General features: G+C 54.0%; 5 protein-coding genes across 5 annotated transcripts; 2 read left to right on the top strand and 3 right to left on the bottom strand.

Moving 5' to 3' along the window:
* Positions 1 to 586: 586 nt before the first annotated feature.
* J7T55_005980 (uncharacterized protein) lies at positions 587 to 1494 on the top strand (the record flags this gene model as incomplete). The annotated part of the gene is made up of 3 exons (XM_053139279.1): positions 587 to 887; positions 948 to 1365; positions 1422 to 1494. The coding sequence occupies 3 exons, from the start codon at positions 587 to 589 to the stop codon at positions 1492 to 1494; spliced, it is 792 nt and encodes a 263-aa protein (XP_053000749.1).
* A 179-nt stretch (positions 1495 to 1673) lies between these two features.
* J7T55_005979 (cnl2 nkp2 family protein) lies at positions 1674 to 2301 on the bottom strand (the record flags this gene model as incomplete). The annotated part of the gene is made up of 2 exons (XM_053139268.1): positions 1674 to 1934; positions 2005 to 2301. 2 exons carry the CDS (start codon positions 2299 to 2301, stop codon positions 1674 to 1676), a joined length of 558 nt encoding a protein of 185 aa, XP_053000748.1.
* Positions 2302 to 2763: 462 nt separating this feature from the next.
* On the top strand, positions 2764 to 6750 carry J7T55_005978 (mrg15 protein; the record flags this gene model as incomplete). The annotated part of the gene is made up of 5 exons (XM_053139257.1): positions 2764 to 3162; positions 3628 to 3716; positions 4078 to 6348; positions 6413 to 6516; positions 6578 to 6750. The coding sequence occupies 5 exons, from the start codon at positions 2764 to 2766 to the stop codon at positions 6748 to 6750; spliced, it is 3036 nt and encodes a 1011-aa protein (XP_053000747.1).
* Positions 6751 to 8379: 1629 nt separating this feature from the next.
* J7T55_005977 (uncharacterized protein) lies at positions 8380 to 8661 on the bottom strand (the record flags this gene model as incomplete). Its single annotated transcript, XM_053139246.1, has 1 exon — positions 8380 to 8661. The coding sequence occupies one exon, from the start codon at positions 8659 to 8661 to the stop codon at positions 8380 to 8382; it is 282 nt and encodes a 93-aa protein (XP_053000746.1).
* An 871-nt stretch (positions 8662 to 9532) lies between these two features.
* J7T55_005976 (tp-citrate synthase subunit 1) lies at positions 9533 to 11580 on the bottom strand (the record flags this gene model as incomplete). The annotated part of the gene is made up of 2 exons (XM_053139235.1): positions 9533 to 11065; positions 11131 to 11580. The coding sequence occupies 2 exons, from the start codon at positions 11578 to 11580 to the stop codon at positions 9533 to 9535; spliced, it is 1983 nt and encodes a 660-aa protein (XP_053000745.1).
* Between the last annotated feature and the right edge of the window lie 2014 nt (positions 11581 to 13594).

The following is a 13594-nucleotide window of genomic DNA, read 5'->3' as shown; positions in this document are numbered from 1 at the left end:
GTGATGGGATACATGTAGGACCCCCCAGAGTGGATAGAAGCTCAAGTTGACCTAAGCCAATTGGGGTAAGTAAGAGGCCTGCTTCCTGGTCAACAAATGATGACAGGGATGCGGTCGTCAATAGAAAGAAACTGATAGACTTCAAGCTCAACAACAAACACAGGCTGGTGAAGGGTTTGGCGGAGTATATTAATATAGATGCAAGACAATTCTGTGTTCTTAAAAAGTTCTGTTCTGTCAAACAAGACGACTCACACTCATTTCTTAGAAAGTTCATTCACACTGGCTGCCTCGCTCTAGATTTGCCTTCCCTCCAGGCTTGGTCTTATCTTATCGTCCCCCTCACCGACCGTTGGTCCGGCTTTCTTTCTCCATCCTAGACCCCAGGATTCGGTGCCTGCTAGGAGCCCGGAGCTCCCCCAAGGACCCTGATAGTCCCAGCTTGAGGATTCTGCAGCCTCCCGACGTCTCCATCTGTTCTCTTCAACTTTTTTCTTTCTGCAGACCATCGTCATTGAGCTGCCCTGTCTTCTAATAGCTACCTAGCACATCACTTGTTCGAACTTTTTGTCACTCTTGTGTAACAATGCGTTTCTCAACATCCTCGGCTCTTCTGGCCCTGCCTCTGCTGGCGTCGGCTCAGGGTGAGCAGTTCGAGCAGTACAAGGCACAGTTCCAGAACTTCCTTGGCCAGTTCGGCTCCTACGTGCCAAACCCCAGCAAACATGACCCCGTTGGAGCTGCAGAGGCCAAGGTCGGCGAGATGAAGCTGAACATTTTGACGCTGGATAACTGGAAGGACACTCTCTATGCGCCTGTCAAGCCCGAGTCTACCAAGCCTGAGGAGTGGTGGGTTTTGATCTCCGGTGGGAACAAGACTTGCTTTGGTAGGTTTCCTTCTGAGTTCAGATGCATCTATTTCGACGCCCATGCTGACTAGCCAACAGGCCATTGTTCAAAGGTCGAGGAAGCGTTCAACCAGACTGCCGCCAAGCTCGCCGTCCTGCCGGACGCCCCTCACGTCGGATTCGTTAACTGCGACGACCAGCCCATCCTGTGCAACGCTTGGTCCGCTGGCGCGGGCAGCCTGTGGTTGTTCGAGATGCTCCCGCCGCCTGCGCCCATCGACATCTACATTAAGCGCATGAACCTGTCCACGACCGACAGCGATACCTTCCTGGAACTGTACAAGACCCGCGAGGACAAGAGCCAGTTCAACAAGAAGGATGGATACTTCCACCCCTTTGACGGCGAGCTGGCCCAGTACGGCGTTGCTGTCCCTATCGCATACGCCCTCTGGGGACTGAGCGTTGTCCCAAGCTGGGCCATGATGCTGGTTGTTTCCTTCGTTAGCCGGACATTCATGTAAGTCACACCAAGGTCACAGTCATGCCACCTACCAGGGAACTAATCATGACTAGGTCTCGACGCATGGCTCCTCCGCCTGGAGCCCCGGGTGCCCGTCCTGCCGGAGCTGCTGCCGGCGCGCGGTAAGATAGCCCAAAGTTTTGCGCATGACGAGATGTTGTACGAGGCGATACGTGTGATGTCCAAAATTTATGGGTGGTCTTTGTGCTTTTGCTTTGTCGCGGTTGGGCGGGGGAATCGGTTTTGTGTACACTTATCGTCAGGGCTTCTTCGCCTGATCGGGATAACGCCTGCTAGGCGCCTAATTAATGTCTTGTCTGACATGTCTCTTGAACGGTCTGCAGGCCTTCCAGAACTTGCTCTGTGAGCTGTGCATTGGATAATCGACCGTAACGCAGGTCGCTCATGCTGCCAACGGTCTGCTTAATAGACTGCAATAGCTCGGCCTCTTCCTTCTCCATGGCCTGGATTGAGGCATCGAGCTCCTCTGCAGAGCTGTCCAGCTCCGGGATAATGGAGTTGATATCATGTTTTGTGACCGGAGCTCCCGAGGCTGCACCGTAGAGCTGTGATGGTGTTAGAAGTCGGGTCCACTGAGATAGCGAGCTAAGGAGATTTGGGGAGGGACAAACTTACAGCTCTCTCAATATCAATCTCGTCGTCAATCTCATGATCCTCGGCCTCTCTCTTCGCTCTCAGAACTTCTCGTCGCAATGCCTTGGAACGTTTTGCCTCAGCCTCAATGTTGGATGACACGGCATCGATGAGCGCGTTCCTCTGGATCTGGAGGTCCCTGTAAAGCCTCCTTACTTGTGGTGATGACTGCTGAGCACGAGGAAAGAGGTCCGTGAATTCTTTCAGGGAGATGATGGCTGGCAGCTGCGCCGGAACCAGCAGGTAGTTGGCGAGGATTGTTGACTCAGTGGGTGCCATGCTTGGTGGCGGGTCTGTGAACTTCTGCACTCGTTGGTTTGATTCGAGTTGGTAGAGAGCATCTGGAGTATAAATGACGATATGGAGGACTGTATCGTCACAGGACCTTCTAATAAATTCCCAGATGATTTCTCATCATTTCGCGTGATTGACTGCCTTTGTTGGTGTTGCAAGAGGAATGAGTTGGCCTGCTTGTTTGATTGGGGGGCTGCAATTCTGGTCGCGCCTGCCTCGAGACGCGCTTCTCGACTCGCCAGGTCCCGTGACACTCCTATAACCGGCTTCCTTTCCTTTCTCACCTTGGTCCTCAACCTCTAACTTCTGCCTCCTTACCCAACCCACGCAGAATTCCCAATTACAACCTGCAGCCCCGAATATTCACTGTTTTCTGAGATTTATTCTAGCCTCGCTCATCTTCAATATCCCACCGTTCGCTTGTCAGTAGGAACACATTCACCCAACATGGCACCGTCCTCCAAGACAGCGGCTCCCCCATACGCCAAAGACGAGAAGGTCTTGTGCTTCCATCATGACATGTTGTATGAGGCCAAGATCATGGAGATCGATTCCACTGAGGAGGGTGGATTCCGGTACAAGATCCACTACAAGGGCTGGAAGGCCACATGGGATGATTGGGTTCCTCAGGACCGAATCCGCAAACTGAACGATGAGAACCGCGAGCTTGCAGCCCAGCTCAATCAGCAGGCTCGTGCAAGCATGCAGAAGAAGTCTGGCCCGGCCAAGAAGGCAGGTCTAAAGAATGGTTCCGACTTCAGCTCGGCTCGAGGTAGTGAGGAGAGATCGGGTGCTGCGGCCACCATGTCTGGACGGGGCCGGAAGAGAGATTTTGATTTGGAGAATGTGAGTACTAGACCCCTTTCCCTATTGTGTTCTCTCAGAGCTATTGTGATTCCCATTGTGTCTCCGGCTTGAATCTCGTCAATGGGCTGTGAATAAGCGTGTCTACCGAATAATGGTGGAAAATGGCTGGAGTGTAGAACTTGAAGCCCACCGGTTTCAAGCGCATCACTCGCCGTTTTCTTGCCAACACCCACTGCGGTTATCTTTAAAAGCCCAGAGCTTGTTTGTTCAGCAACACCTCTACAGCTGCGCAGCACTGCAGGAAGAAAAAAAACAGATTCCTGGAAAAAAAGGTTGCAGGCGGGCAACGATCTCCTGCTCTCTGGGCTTTTGACAAGCGAGCTCTCCTCCCACCTCTTGACTACCACCCACATCGTCGACGCCATCACTGCAAAACCAAGGATTCGTCATTCTTGTCACCAGGGTACTTAATTCACCCTGGATCTGCACATACCTACGAGATAGGCATTTCAGGTGAATGTTCTCGACAGCTCCGTGGCATCAAGCAACGCGACACCAGCTTTCAACCTTACGTCAACATCAGCCTTCGCACAGTGAGCTTGCCAGCACACAATCTTTGCTCAAGGCTTTCAAAGACTGCGTAAAGCCAAATAATCCTCCCTCGTGAGATCTGGTCTGTTCTGGGATCACATCAATCCCATCGACGTGTTGCATTCTTGACGCGACCTCCACCTTTTCACATCGCGCAAACACCACCGAAAGGTCGTGTTCTCTCATCTAACTCAATCGCCGCGATTGAAATCTCTCAAGGTCATCATCTTCGGCCGCTGCCCTCATCAGAGGACGACTGGTTTTGACCCTTCATCAATTCACCCCTCGATTCACCCCTCAATCACCCCCTCGGCCACATCTCAACCACCACGTCTGAGCCATTCAAATCGTTTCCTATTCTAGTCGTCACAACGATCCCATGGACGCAGATTTCGTCAAGAAAGAGGCGAAGTGGTACAAGGCCTCTCTACCCTACGACAACCTCTCTAAATTACCACCTAAAACCCTCACCAACCCCCAGCCTGGATCCAAGGAGGCGTTGGAGGCGTTTCAGAACTACTACTTCACATCCACAGACGCGGGATTGGAGGCCAATCTGAAAGCTGGTGACTACGTGGACCCTTGGCCCATTCTGGTCAAGAAAAAGACGAAGACGAAGAAGAAAGAGGAGCCTCTGGAGGACGACATAACTGCTGGTATTCCTCCCAAAGATAGAGAGGCGTTCAACGAGGAGCTGCAAAGCTTCATGCAAGAGTACTGCCCGAGCGAGACTGAGGATCTTCCGAATCCAATTGTCACGAAAACTCTGAAAGCCGAAAAGGCCAAAAAGGCAGCCGACAACAGAGAGAAACGCGCTGCTGCAAAGGCTAAGTTGACAATGGCACCCTCTCAACACACTCGCAACACCCGCCTCAGGGCCAAAGCCGCCAACGCCGCCATAGCAGCCGATGACAGGGTCCCAGCACATGATGCCCTTGCGACACAGGATGCAGCTAACACCACAAGCGCAACTGGTGCCGAAGATGACACAGTGAGAAGCAGGCTGCAGAGTGCTCCTCCTGTCATCTCATTCATGCGGGACACGCGTGCGGCAATGACCCGAAACGCGTTCATGAGCCGCCCGGTGCGAGGTGTTGTGTCCAGCAGCTACTATGCCGCCTCGTCCAACGGCTACCCCAAAGCCAAGTCGCTGGGTGATGAACCCATAGGAAACGACATTCCGGGTGCAAGTTCACATGGACAAGTTCCAGCAGAAAGCAAGCCGGAATTATCCAATACAGCAGCTCCTAAGAAGGCCGGAGTGACCAAGAAGGCCGCGCCGCCCGAGAAGTCTGCGCCGCCCAAGAAGTCTGCGCAATCCAAGACTGCAGCAGCCAAGGCCGCATCTACCATGGCCGCATCTACCATGGCCGCATCTACCATGGCCGCATCTACCAAGGTCGTCGACAGCAGTTTGGGAGACGACAAGGCGGCAACTTCCAAGCCACGAAGGGCTGCCAAGGCCTGCGACCCTTGCAGAGCGCACAAGACGCGTTGCACCGGAGGCACTCCCTGCGACGCCTGTGTGAGAAGAGGGTTCGATTGCGTCTATGTTTCCGGTGGAAGAAAGGCGCCAATGAAGCGAGCTCGTGAAGAGGATCAGAAGGCAGTAAAGACAGAGCCTTCCGACAAGGACGCAGACCACGACGATCGCCCAGCGAAGCGAGCGCGGAAGGAGGAGACCACTTCGACCAAGAAGCGAGCTCGCGAAGAAGATCAGAAGGCAGTGAAAATAAAGCCTTCCAACAAGGACGCAGACCAAGACGGTCGCGCAGCAAAGCGAGCGCGCAAGGAGCCAGCCTTTCCTGCCAAGAAGAAGAATCTAGTGCAGGGTTCCGAAGTCAAGGGCGGAGAAACCAGCTTTCAGCCCTCAGAGATACTGCCCTCCATTGAAGAGGTTCCTGAGGAAAGCGACGGAGCGAATCCCGAGCCTTCAAAGCTACAGCCTTCCAGCCTGGAGGTGCCTGAGAATGGCGCAAAGGCGAAAGCGCAGCCCACAAACACGCAGTCCTTTAGCCGGGGACGGATCACGCGAAGCCGGAGCCGTCAGATGACTGAAGAGGCTGAGGCCGAGGCTGCAAAGCTGCAGCACAAGGGCAAGCGGGCCCATGAGGAGACCAACGAGGCCCTTGAACGACCTGCAAAGTTGCAGCGCTCATCAGGCACGAATGGCACGTTCCGCAAGTCCGATGGCAACTCCCAGATACTCAAAGCGATCAACTCTCACCAAGTCGATTCTGAGGGCCACGCCCTGAAAAACTCGCATTGGGACGGGTGGGATTGGGAACCAACGTGGATGGGACACATGTGGAAGAAGTGGGAAGAGCAAATTGATTACCCAAATTTTAACTTGAGAACACAGGACGAATCCTTCCACACGCGACCATCGATCAAGCTTGTCATGACCGATATCTTGAAGGGAATTCTCGTGGATGACTGGGAGCATGTCACCAAGGACTCGCAGCTCGTACCACTGCCCCACGCGCAACCGGTCGTCAAGATTTTGAATGATTACCTTGAGGATGAGATGCCGAAGCGCGAGGAAGATTCTGCTCAGATCGACATCCTGAAAGAGACGATGGCCGGGCTCCGCGAGTACTTCGATCGAGCCCTTGGTAGAATCCTCCTTTATCGGTAAGTGTTGCAAATGGACAGACACCATGACATGCGTGACAGGTTTGGCTAAATCTGGCTGCAGCTTTGAGCGATTGCAGTACTCTGAGTTGCTCCCACAGTGGGAGAATGAGAAAGACGGAGGACCAAGCACCGTCTACGGAGGCGAGCATCTTTGCCGACTACTTGGTACGTTGAGATGTTGTATCCCCTATTTTTGAATGACAAACGCGGCTAATGCCTTCTCCAGTCTCGCTGCCCGAGCTTCTTGCCCAGACCAACATGGATCAGCAATCTGTCAGCCGCCTTCGCGAAGAATTGACCAAGTTCACCAACTGGTTGAGCAAGAACGGCACGAAGTATTTCGTCCGCGAGTATGAGGTACCCGGCCCAGAATACCAGGACAAAGCCAAGAGCTCCTAGGAGAAGCCGAAGCGAATCACTGGTTTCGAGCTCGACACCCCATATCCACAGCAAGCAGTGAAGAAGGATGGCGGATCGTCATCTGAAGCGATCCCGAGCAAGAAGCGTCGGCCTGAACGACCCTCCATAATGGGACCTAGACGAAGATGATCGACCAAGTCGACGTTGGAGAAGGACCACGGGCATCAGAATCAACTTCCAGCGGCTGACAGTCGTGTTTTTCTTCTCACGATTCTAATTGTTTGGGCACAACAACGCGAAACACTTAGCTTGGATTGCACACTGCAGTCTGTGCTATCAATCGCGAAAGATGGCTCAGACGAATCAAAATCACTACAAAGACGGACTCGCCATCACGACACAATGGACGGCGGAAAAATTGTACCAAATATGTTCCCTTTTCGCTCAGTGAGCTGTAGGACGATAATCGAATTGTCCTTTTCTATCTGTTCCTGTTTCTTCGATCTTGTCATTCACGCACTGATCGAATTGAAGACGACCTGTTCTTTCTTTCTTCGACCTTGTCATTCAACGGATCGAATTGAAGATGCCATTGGAGAGGCAGACCCCCTTTTCCCCCATCAAAGAACAAGTATTGATCGCTTGAGAACTTACGTTTTACCGAAACTTTGGTCATGATTGCAATGGCCGATCATGAATCCTTCGGTACTTAATTCAACACGAAAAACAAGGAGAGTATGGATGTGCGACTTGTCTGAAGCTTTTACTTTGGTCTCCATACGATGAGACAACGACCACGGCTTCATTTGACGAAACAAAAAATTGGTGGAGGAGGAGGTGTGGTATTCAATGCTGGACAGTCGGTTTGCGCCTTCTTTGAGGCTCTGTCACTAGTACCGCCTTATGACTTGTCAAGGCATTGTCAGTGTGACCACCGCAACCTCGAAGAAGTATTTGATGAAAGTGAGACTCTGGAAGGGATTTATTGTTTGACGGAAGACGGAATTGAGCCTCTAGAAGCCCGCGGCCACTGCCACCTCTTAATTGTTCCTGGTGAGGCGTCTTTTCACGCAGTGGACTGTTGTGGCTCGAGGCGCATGCATTGATCAGGGGGGGGGGGGGGGGATTTTAGTCTGAAGCTTTGAGAACTGCCGCCACCGGTCATTTTCGACGGGGCACTGTTGCGCAGTAACGTTCACAGCTTCGGACTCATACAGTATTTGTGTACATCAATGAAACAAAAGGGAATTCGGTACAATCGTTTCGTATTCTTCCTCTGCTTTGTGTGATCATTGAGAGCCCGTTCATTGTGGGCATGGACTTTTCTGTGCTTGCTGCTCTACACAGAGACAACTCCGTCTCGCTGCTGGCATGGGACCAGGAGTGGGAGGATCTCATGGACAGGCTTCCCCTTGGAGCCCAGGGCTGCATACTCTTCCACAACCGACAGCTTTCCACAAGCATCATAGCGGGCTCCCTGACGTTTTGGGGGTTCTTCAATCATGTCTGGCTCTTGTTTGACGCGTGCCATGTTCCTCAAACCCTCCACGCTTCCCCCCTCGAGCACCAGAGCTGTTCCGCCCTCTGCTCCTCAACTGTGTCACCATATGTCCAGTCCACCTACAGTGCTCTCCTTTACATATAAACACACGTCCCTCCTCCTCCTCCTCATGATCGCCCGGCGCTCCTCTCGACCCAGAAGCCGCGGTCGGGCGTCCTCTCGGCGCGCAGCTCCGCGGCCGTCAGCCGCCGGCCCACCTCCTCGACGCGCACCAGCTCCTTGACCTTCATGATCATGCCCGCGAACTGCGGCTCCACCGGGTGGAACACCGTCTGGCACCGCCGGTGCAGGCCCAGCGCCGCCAGCACGCCGCGCGTGCGCGTTGGCAGCCCGATGGCCGACCGGTGCAGCGTTATGCGGAAGTACGACGTCGCTGCTGGGGCGGACATCCTGTCTTTTCTGGATTGGGGGAGGGGTGGAGTGGGTGGTGGTCGGGGGTTTGTTGGGTTCGTTGCGCTCGCTCGGCTGGGAGGTCTTATCCGTGTATGGGACCTTCGAGATCGTGGATAGCTCGCAGGGGTGGCTTTACAGTGGCTGCCTTGGGTCTGAGCTATGGGAAAGTAGCCGGTTCAAATGTCTGCCTGTGCAGGAGACACGATCGTGTGAGCTTCATATGTGCGCCTGTCCGCGGATGGTTTACATACCTTTGCGCCTCCGTCAGTCGGGAGTTGCCGGTGCACCCTGAACAGTTGAAACTCGGTATCTCTTGGTATGCGATAGCAGCAGGTCCTGTTGTTTTCCCGCCTATGACATAAATTAATTGGGCTGCGCAAGAGGACGACGAGACACAGCTGCTGTGTCGACTTTCGCGAATGACCTCGTCAAAAAATCATGGTTCCCGGCAGGCGAGGCGGATGTTGGTCGTGGTCCGTGCGCCTCTCATAAAATGCCCGGTGGGATTCGAACCCAGACCGAGGTTCGGTATGAATTGCATGTCGATCTAACTTGTTACACTTACAATTGAATAGATACATGTAAATCCAGTGCCAGTCAATTCTTATTTGCGTTGTACTCACTGAAGACTAGACATTAGCAACTCCAGTAAAAGAGCGCTCAGCAGCTTGTAGTACTCCCGCATTCAGCAGTGTGTCTTGTACGTCTTCATGAAATTCAATTGCCTTCTAATTGTTTAAGAATTGCATCAGACCCGGCCCAGAGCTAATCATTACTACACGAGGTTTCAAAAAGGGTGAAACATCCATCATGGCTCCCGCTTCTAGATAAGTGCCTTTTTCCTTCCACCTGTCTAGCTCTTCAACCTTATACCTGCACCTCCACACGGCCCTCGCCGCCTGGCCGCCCCTGTTGGGCCAGGCTGGGCAGCAGGTAGGTGATGTCGTCCCATGGGTGACGGTACAGACCAGTGCGCAGTCTCTTCTGGTCCAAGAAGTGGGCAATCAGACCGATCGACCGACCGAGCACGAACAGACCGTTCAGGACACCCATGGACAGGTAGTCCTCAGCCTCCTCACTGCTGAAAGCACCACAGTTGCGGAGCAGATCAACGAAGCAGACGGCAATACAACCATCAACGTTCAAGATCAGGTTGTCCTTCTTGGAAGTAGTGACGGTCTCGACAGCCAAAGCGTAGTCGAGCAGCTTCGTGCTGGGGAATCTGGACTTGACGAACTCCTTGACAAGCTCGACACGCAGATCAGGGTTGTTCCGCGACTTGATACGGTGGCCAATACCTGGGATGAGCTTGTTGGCCTTGCGCATGGAATCGACGAAGTCACGCGGGCTGAGGCCCTTGTCGAAAGCCTTGGTGAACTCCTCTGCGGCACCGTCAAGCGCACCACCGAATCGGGAACCAATAGTGAGCAGACCGCTGACCAGCGCGCTGATCAGGTCCTTGCCGGCACGGGTGGTGATGATGGTGTTCATGGCACCAGACACAGCAGGACCGTGGTCGGCCGTGAGCATGAGAACCATCTCCAGAAACTTGGAGGCGTAGTCAGGCAGACGGCGACGGAACCACAGGAGGGACATGACACCACCGATACCAATCTCCTCCTTGAAAACGTCCGAGATAGGCATGCCAGCGTACAGGAGCTCTTGGCCACGGTCGTCAGAGATGGTGGAGATGAAAGCAGCAGGCTTTCGGATGAGGCCGAGCTCTTGCGCCCAGGAGTAGTCCATGGGGATCTTGGGCACGGCAGGCTCAGCCTGGGGCTTGATTGTGCCCTTGGCAACGAGGTCGTCGTAGACCTTCTTCAGAAGCTCAGGCATGGCCTCGAAGGTGTTGGGGACGTGGAAGCCAGCCTCGGCCATCTTCTTGTTCTTCATGGCGGCAGTCTCGAGCTGAGAGTTGGCGAAAGAACCAGCGTGTCCGAACTGCACCTCGGTCTTGAACATGCTTGCGCAGGTACCAATGGCCCATGCGACAATGGGCTTGGTGATGACACCCTGCTTAACGGCCTCGACGACCTTGTACTCCTCGACACCACCGACCTCACCCAAGAGCACCAAGATCTTGCACTCGGGGTCGGCTTGGTATCTCAGCAAGTGGTCGATGAAGGTGGTTCCGGGATACCTGTCACCACCAATGGCCACACCCTCGTAGACACCATCTGTGTTGTTGGAAATGATGTTGTTCAGCTCGTTGGACATACCGCCAGACTTGGAGACGTAGCCGACGGAGCCCTTGCGGTACAGCTTGGAAGCAACGATGTTGTCCATCATACCACCAGTGTTACCGATCTTGAAGCAGCCGGGCTTGATACCACCAACGGTGGCAGGGCCAATAATGGTCACACCCTTCTGCTGGGCAACGTAGGCAATCTCACGAGCACGCTGCAATGGACATTAGCTACGAGACTCCCGATGCGGCGGCAATTTTAAACACAGTTTTTACTTACTCGCTCTGGCACACCCTCAGCAATGATGGCGATGGTCTTGATCTGAGGGTGCTCCATCAGCTCCATGGTGGAGCTGTAGACACTTCGGGAGGAGGCGAAGTTGACAACAACATCAACATCGGGGTGCTTGGCCACGGCCTTCTCCACCTCCTGGTAGACGGGCAGGAGGGTCTCGCTGGTGCCCCAGTACATCTTGCTCACGAACTGACCGCCAAAGGTGTAGATGATGCCGGCGACGGATGGTGTGGCTCGCTTGCAGATGAAGTCGAAGTCCAGCATGCCCTGGACGGCACGGGGCTGCATGCCGTAAACGAAGCATCTCGTCTTGTCGTTGAACAGGGCGTGGCTGGGGAGAGGACTGAGGGCCCTGCTAGGAGCGGCGAAACGGGTGATGTTGTCGTTGGCAGACAGGCCCTTGCCTGTCGTGCCGTTCACAGTGGCCGTAGACATGGTCGTTCTGGGTATCTAGAGGGAGTGTTTCTCGAACAACTGAGAGGAGGCCTGTTGGCAGTCTCGGGTCAGCATTACGGGCTTCTCTTGGGTCGTGCGCTCTGTGTGAGTTTCCCGCCAGAATTGATGTTTTCTTCCAGCCTCTTGGACGTTCTCGCAGCAGGCACGTTTCGCGAGTCCAAGCATAAAGTCTGCAGGCGGATTATGCGGATCTGCGAGAGCCATTGCTGCGAAGTCTGCCCACAGCTTGCGCAGCGCAACAAAACACAAACGAGAACAGCAAGGAGGAACGGACTGGAGCTACATACCTGTCTCAATGCTTCGCGTCAAGCGTTCCTAGAGCTTTCAAGTGTGTCGAGTTCACTATGGCTGAAGCGAGGTCAGGAAAGAAGACTCAACGGCCAGGAGTGGATATGTGAATTGAGAGGGGGGAGTTTTTTTTGTCCTGTTGCTTTGCTCGAGAGGCAGAGGAGCGATTGAGAGGGCAGTCGGGTGGGCAGGCAGGGGTCAAAGGGAGGAAGTACCTTTCCAATGTGGAGCTGAAGCGTGGTCTGGTGGGATGGAGAGGGTGGATGGACTGGGGGGGAGGGAGAGATCGATGTGACGAGGCAGCGCAGCGAGGGGCAGCAGCGATGGGTATTGTTGCCGGCGGTACTGGGTTTGGGTGGGTACTGTGAAGGCAGTAGACAGCTAGCTGTTTTGGCGACGATGCCGAGATGGTGTCCTGATTGTAGAGGTAAATGGTAGATGTCTGAGTTGGATTTGTCCGTTGGAATCTTGGGTCCGTCTTGCTCTGACCCCTTCCTGTTTGCTTCGTTCGTTCCTTGCCCTTCCAGTCTCTCTCGGGGCGCTGAGCTGTGGGAGCTGGAGCTACTGTGGCAGCGCGCGCGAGTGACCTCTGAAAAAGTTGGGGAAGTTCCTGGTCTGTTGGCTTCAGTTCTTGTTGAAAAATACGATGAGCGCGCAAGGGTAGGTACCTCCGATTCAGCTCAGATCCCTGCCCGCGCCAGAGGGTCGTGACAATGCAGATGTACCGGTACTTCGGGACCCTGCAGGGCAGGGCAGGGCTGCAACTGAGCAGCGCAAGGCCCAGACACATCCCCGAGCTGGGCAGGCTTGCTGAATTCCAATGACAGCGCCTCCCACCCAGGCCATCTCAAACAACCCCGAAAAAGTTGGACCTGGGAAACCTGCCGACCGGTAGATTACTTACCAGGCCAGAGCAGGTTTCACGGTTCCCCGTCAGTATATTCGGAACTGCATCAACACTGGTTGATTGAACATTGATTCATTCATTCACTAGTTGAATGATTGATTGACCCATAGACGACGCATTGGATCCCTGCCTCAGCGTGTTTGCTCGGATGACTGCACCTCAGCTTGGGGCGCATCTAAACGAACGATGGAACGAGCCAACAATAGAGCAAGCATGGCATGTGTCCGTGGTTGCAGCTAAATTCAGCACCCGTCACGGCGCTAGGGCTGGCAACAGGCCTCGATGGAGGATCATCATCAATATGACAGAGCCCAGTATTTTACTGGCGACACCACTCAGTGCCCTCGCATGAACTAGGTCGATGCGCTGCAATCCCGTGCACCCCCATACGAGAAAGGCAACGGCTAGAGAATTCAAGGCAGTAGCAACAAAGACGAAAGTATGAGATGGGCCGAAACACTCAATAAGCAGTCCGGTCGGGCACCCGGGCACCGAGTACTGTGTAATAACTCGGCTCATCGCAGTCAGCCGGTGCTCACTGAACACGTTTCTCCGGGTGCCAACGGCAATTTTTTTCAACACTGGAGTTGGGACCAAATGGAAACATTCCAGCACGTCAAAAGACATGACTGGCAGGAGGCTCTTCATTGCAGCCCCCACGTCCAAGGAGTACTACAGCATACCATACTGCAGAGTACTGTGTAATGTAATGCAGGGCATCTGCAGCAGCCCACTCCATCACCGTCACCCAGCCAGCTTCCAGAAGCCAGCACCACGACTCGGATTGTCCCCAGCCTG

Source organism: Diaporthe amygdali (genome assembly GCF_026229845.1).
Source record: "Diaporthe amygdali strain CAA958 chromosome Unknown NODE_1_length_4327563_cov_65_473760, whole genome shotgun sequence".
NCBI lineage: Eukaryota > Fungi > Ascomycota > Sordariomycetes > Diaporthales > Diaporthaceae > Diaporthe > Diaporthe amygdali.
The sequence above is the reverse complement of the archived record's forward strand: the minus strand, read 5'-3'. Positions and strand labels throughout refer to the sequence as shown.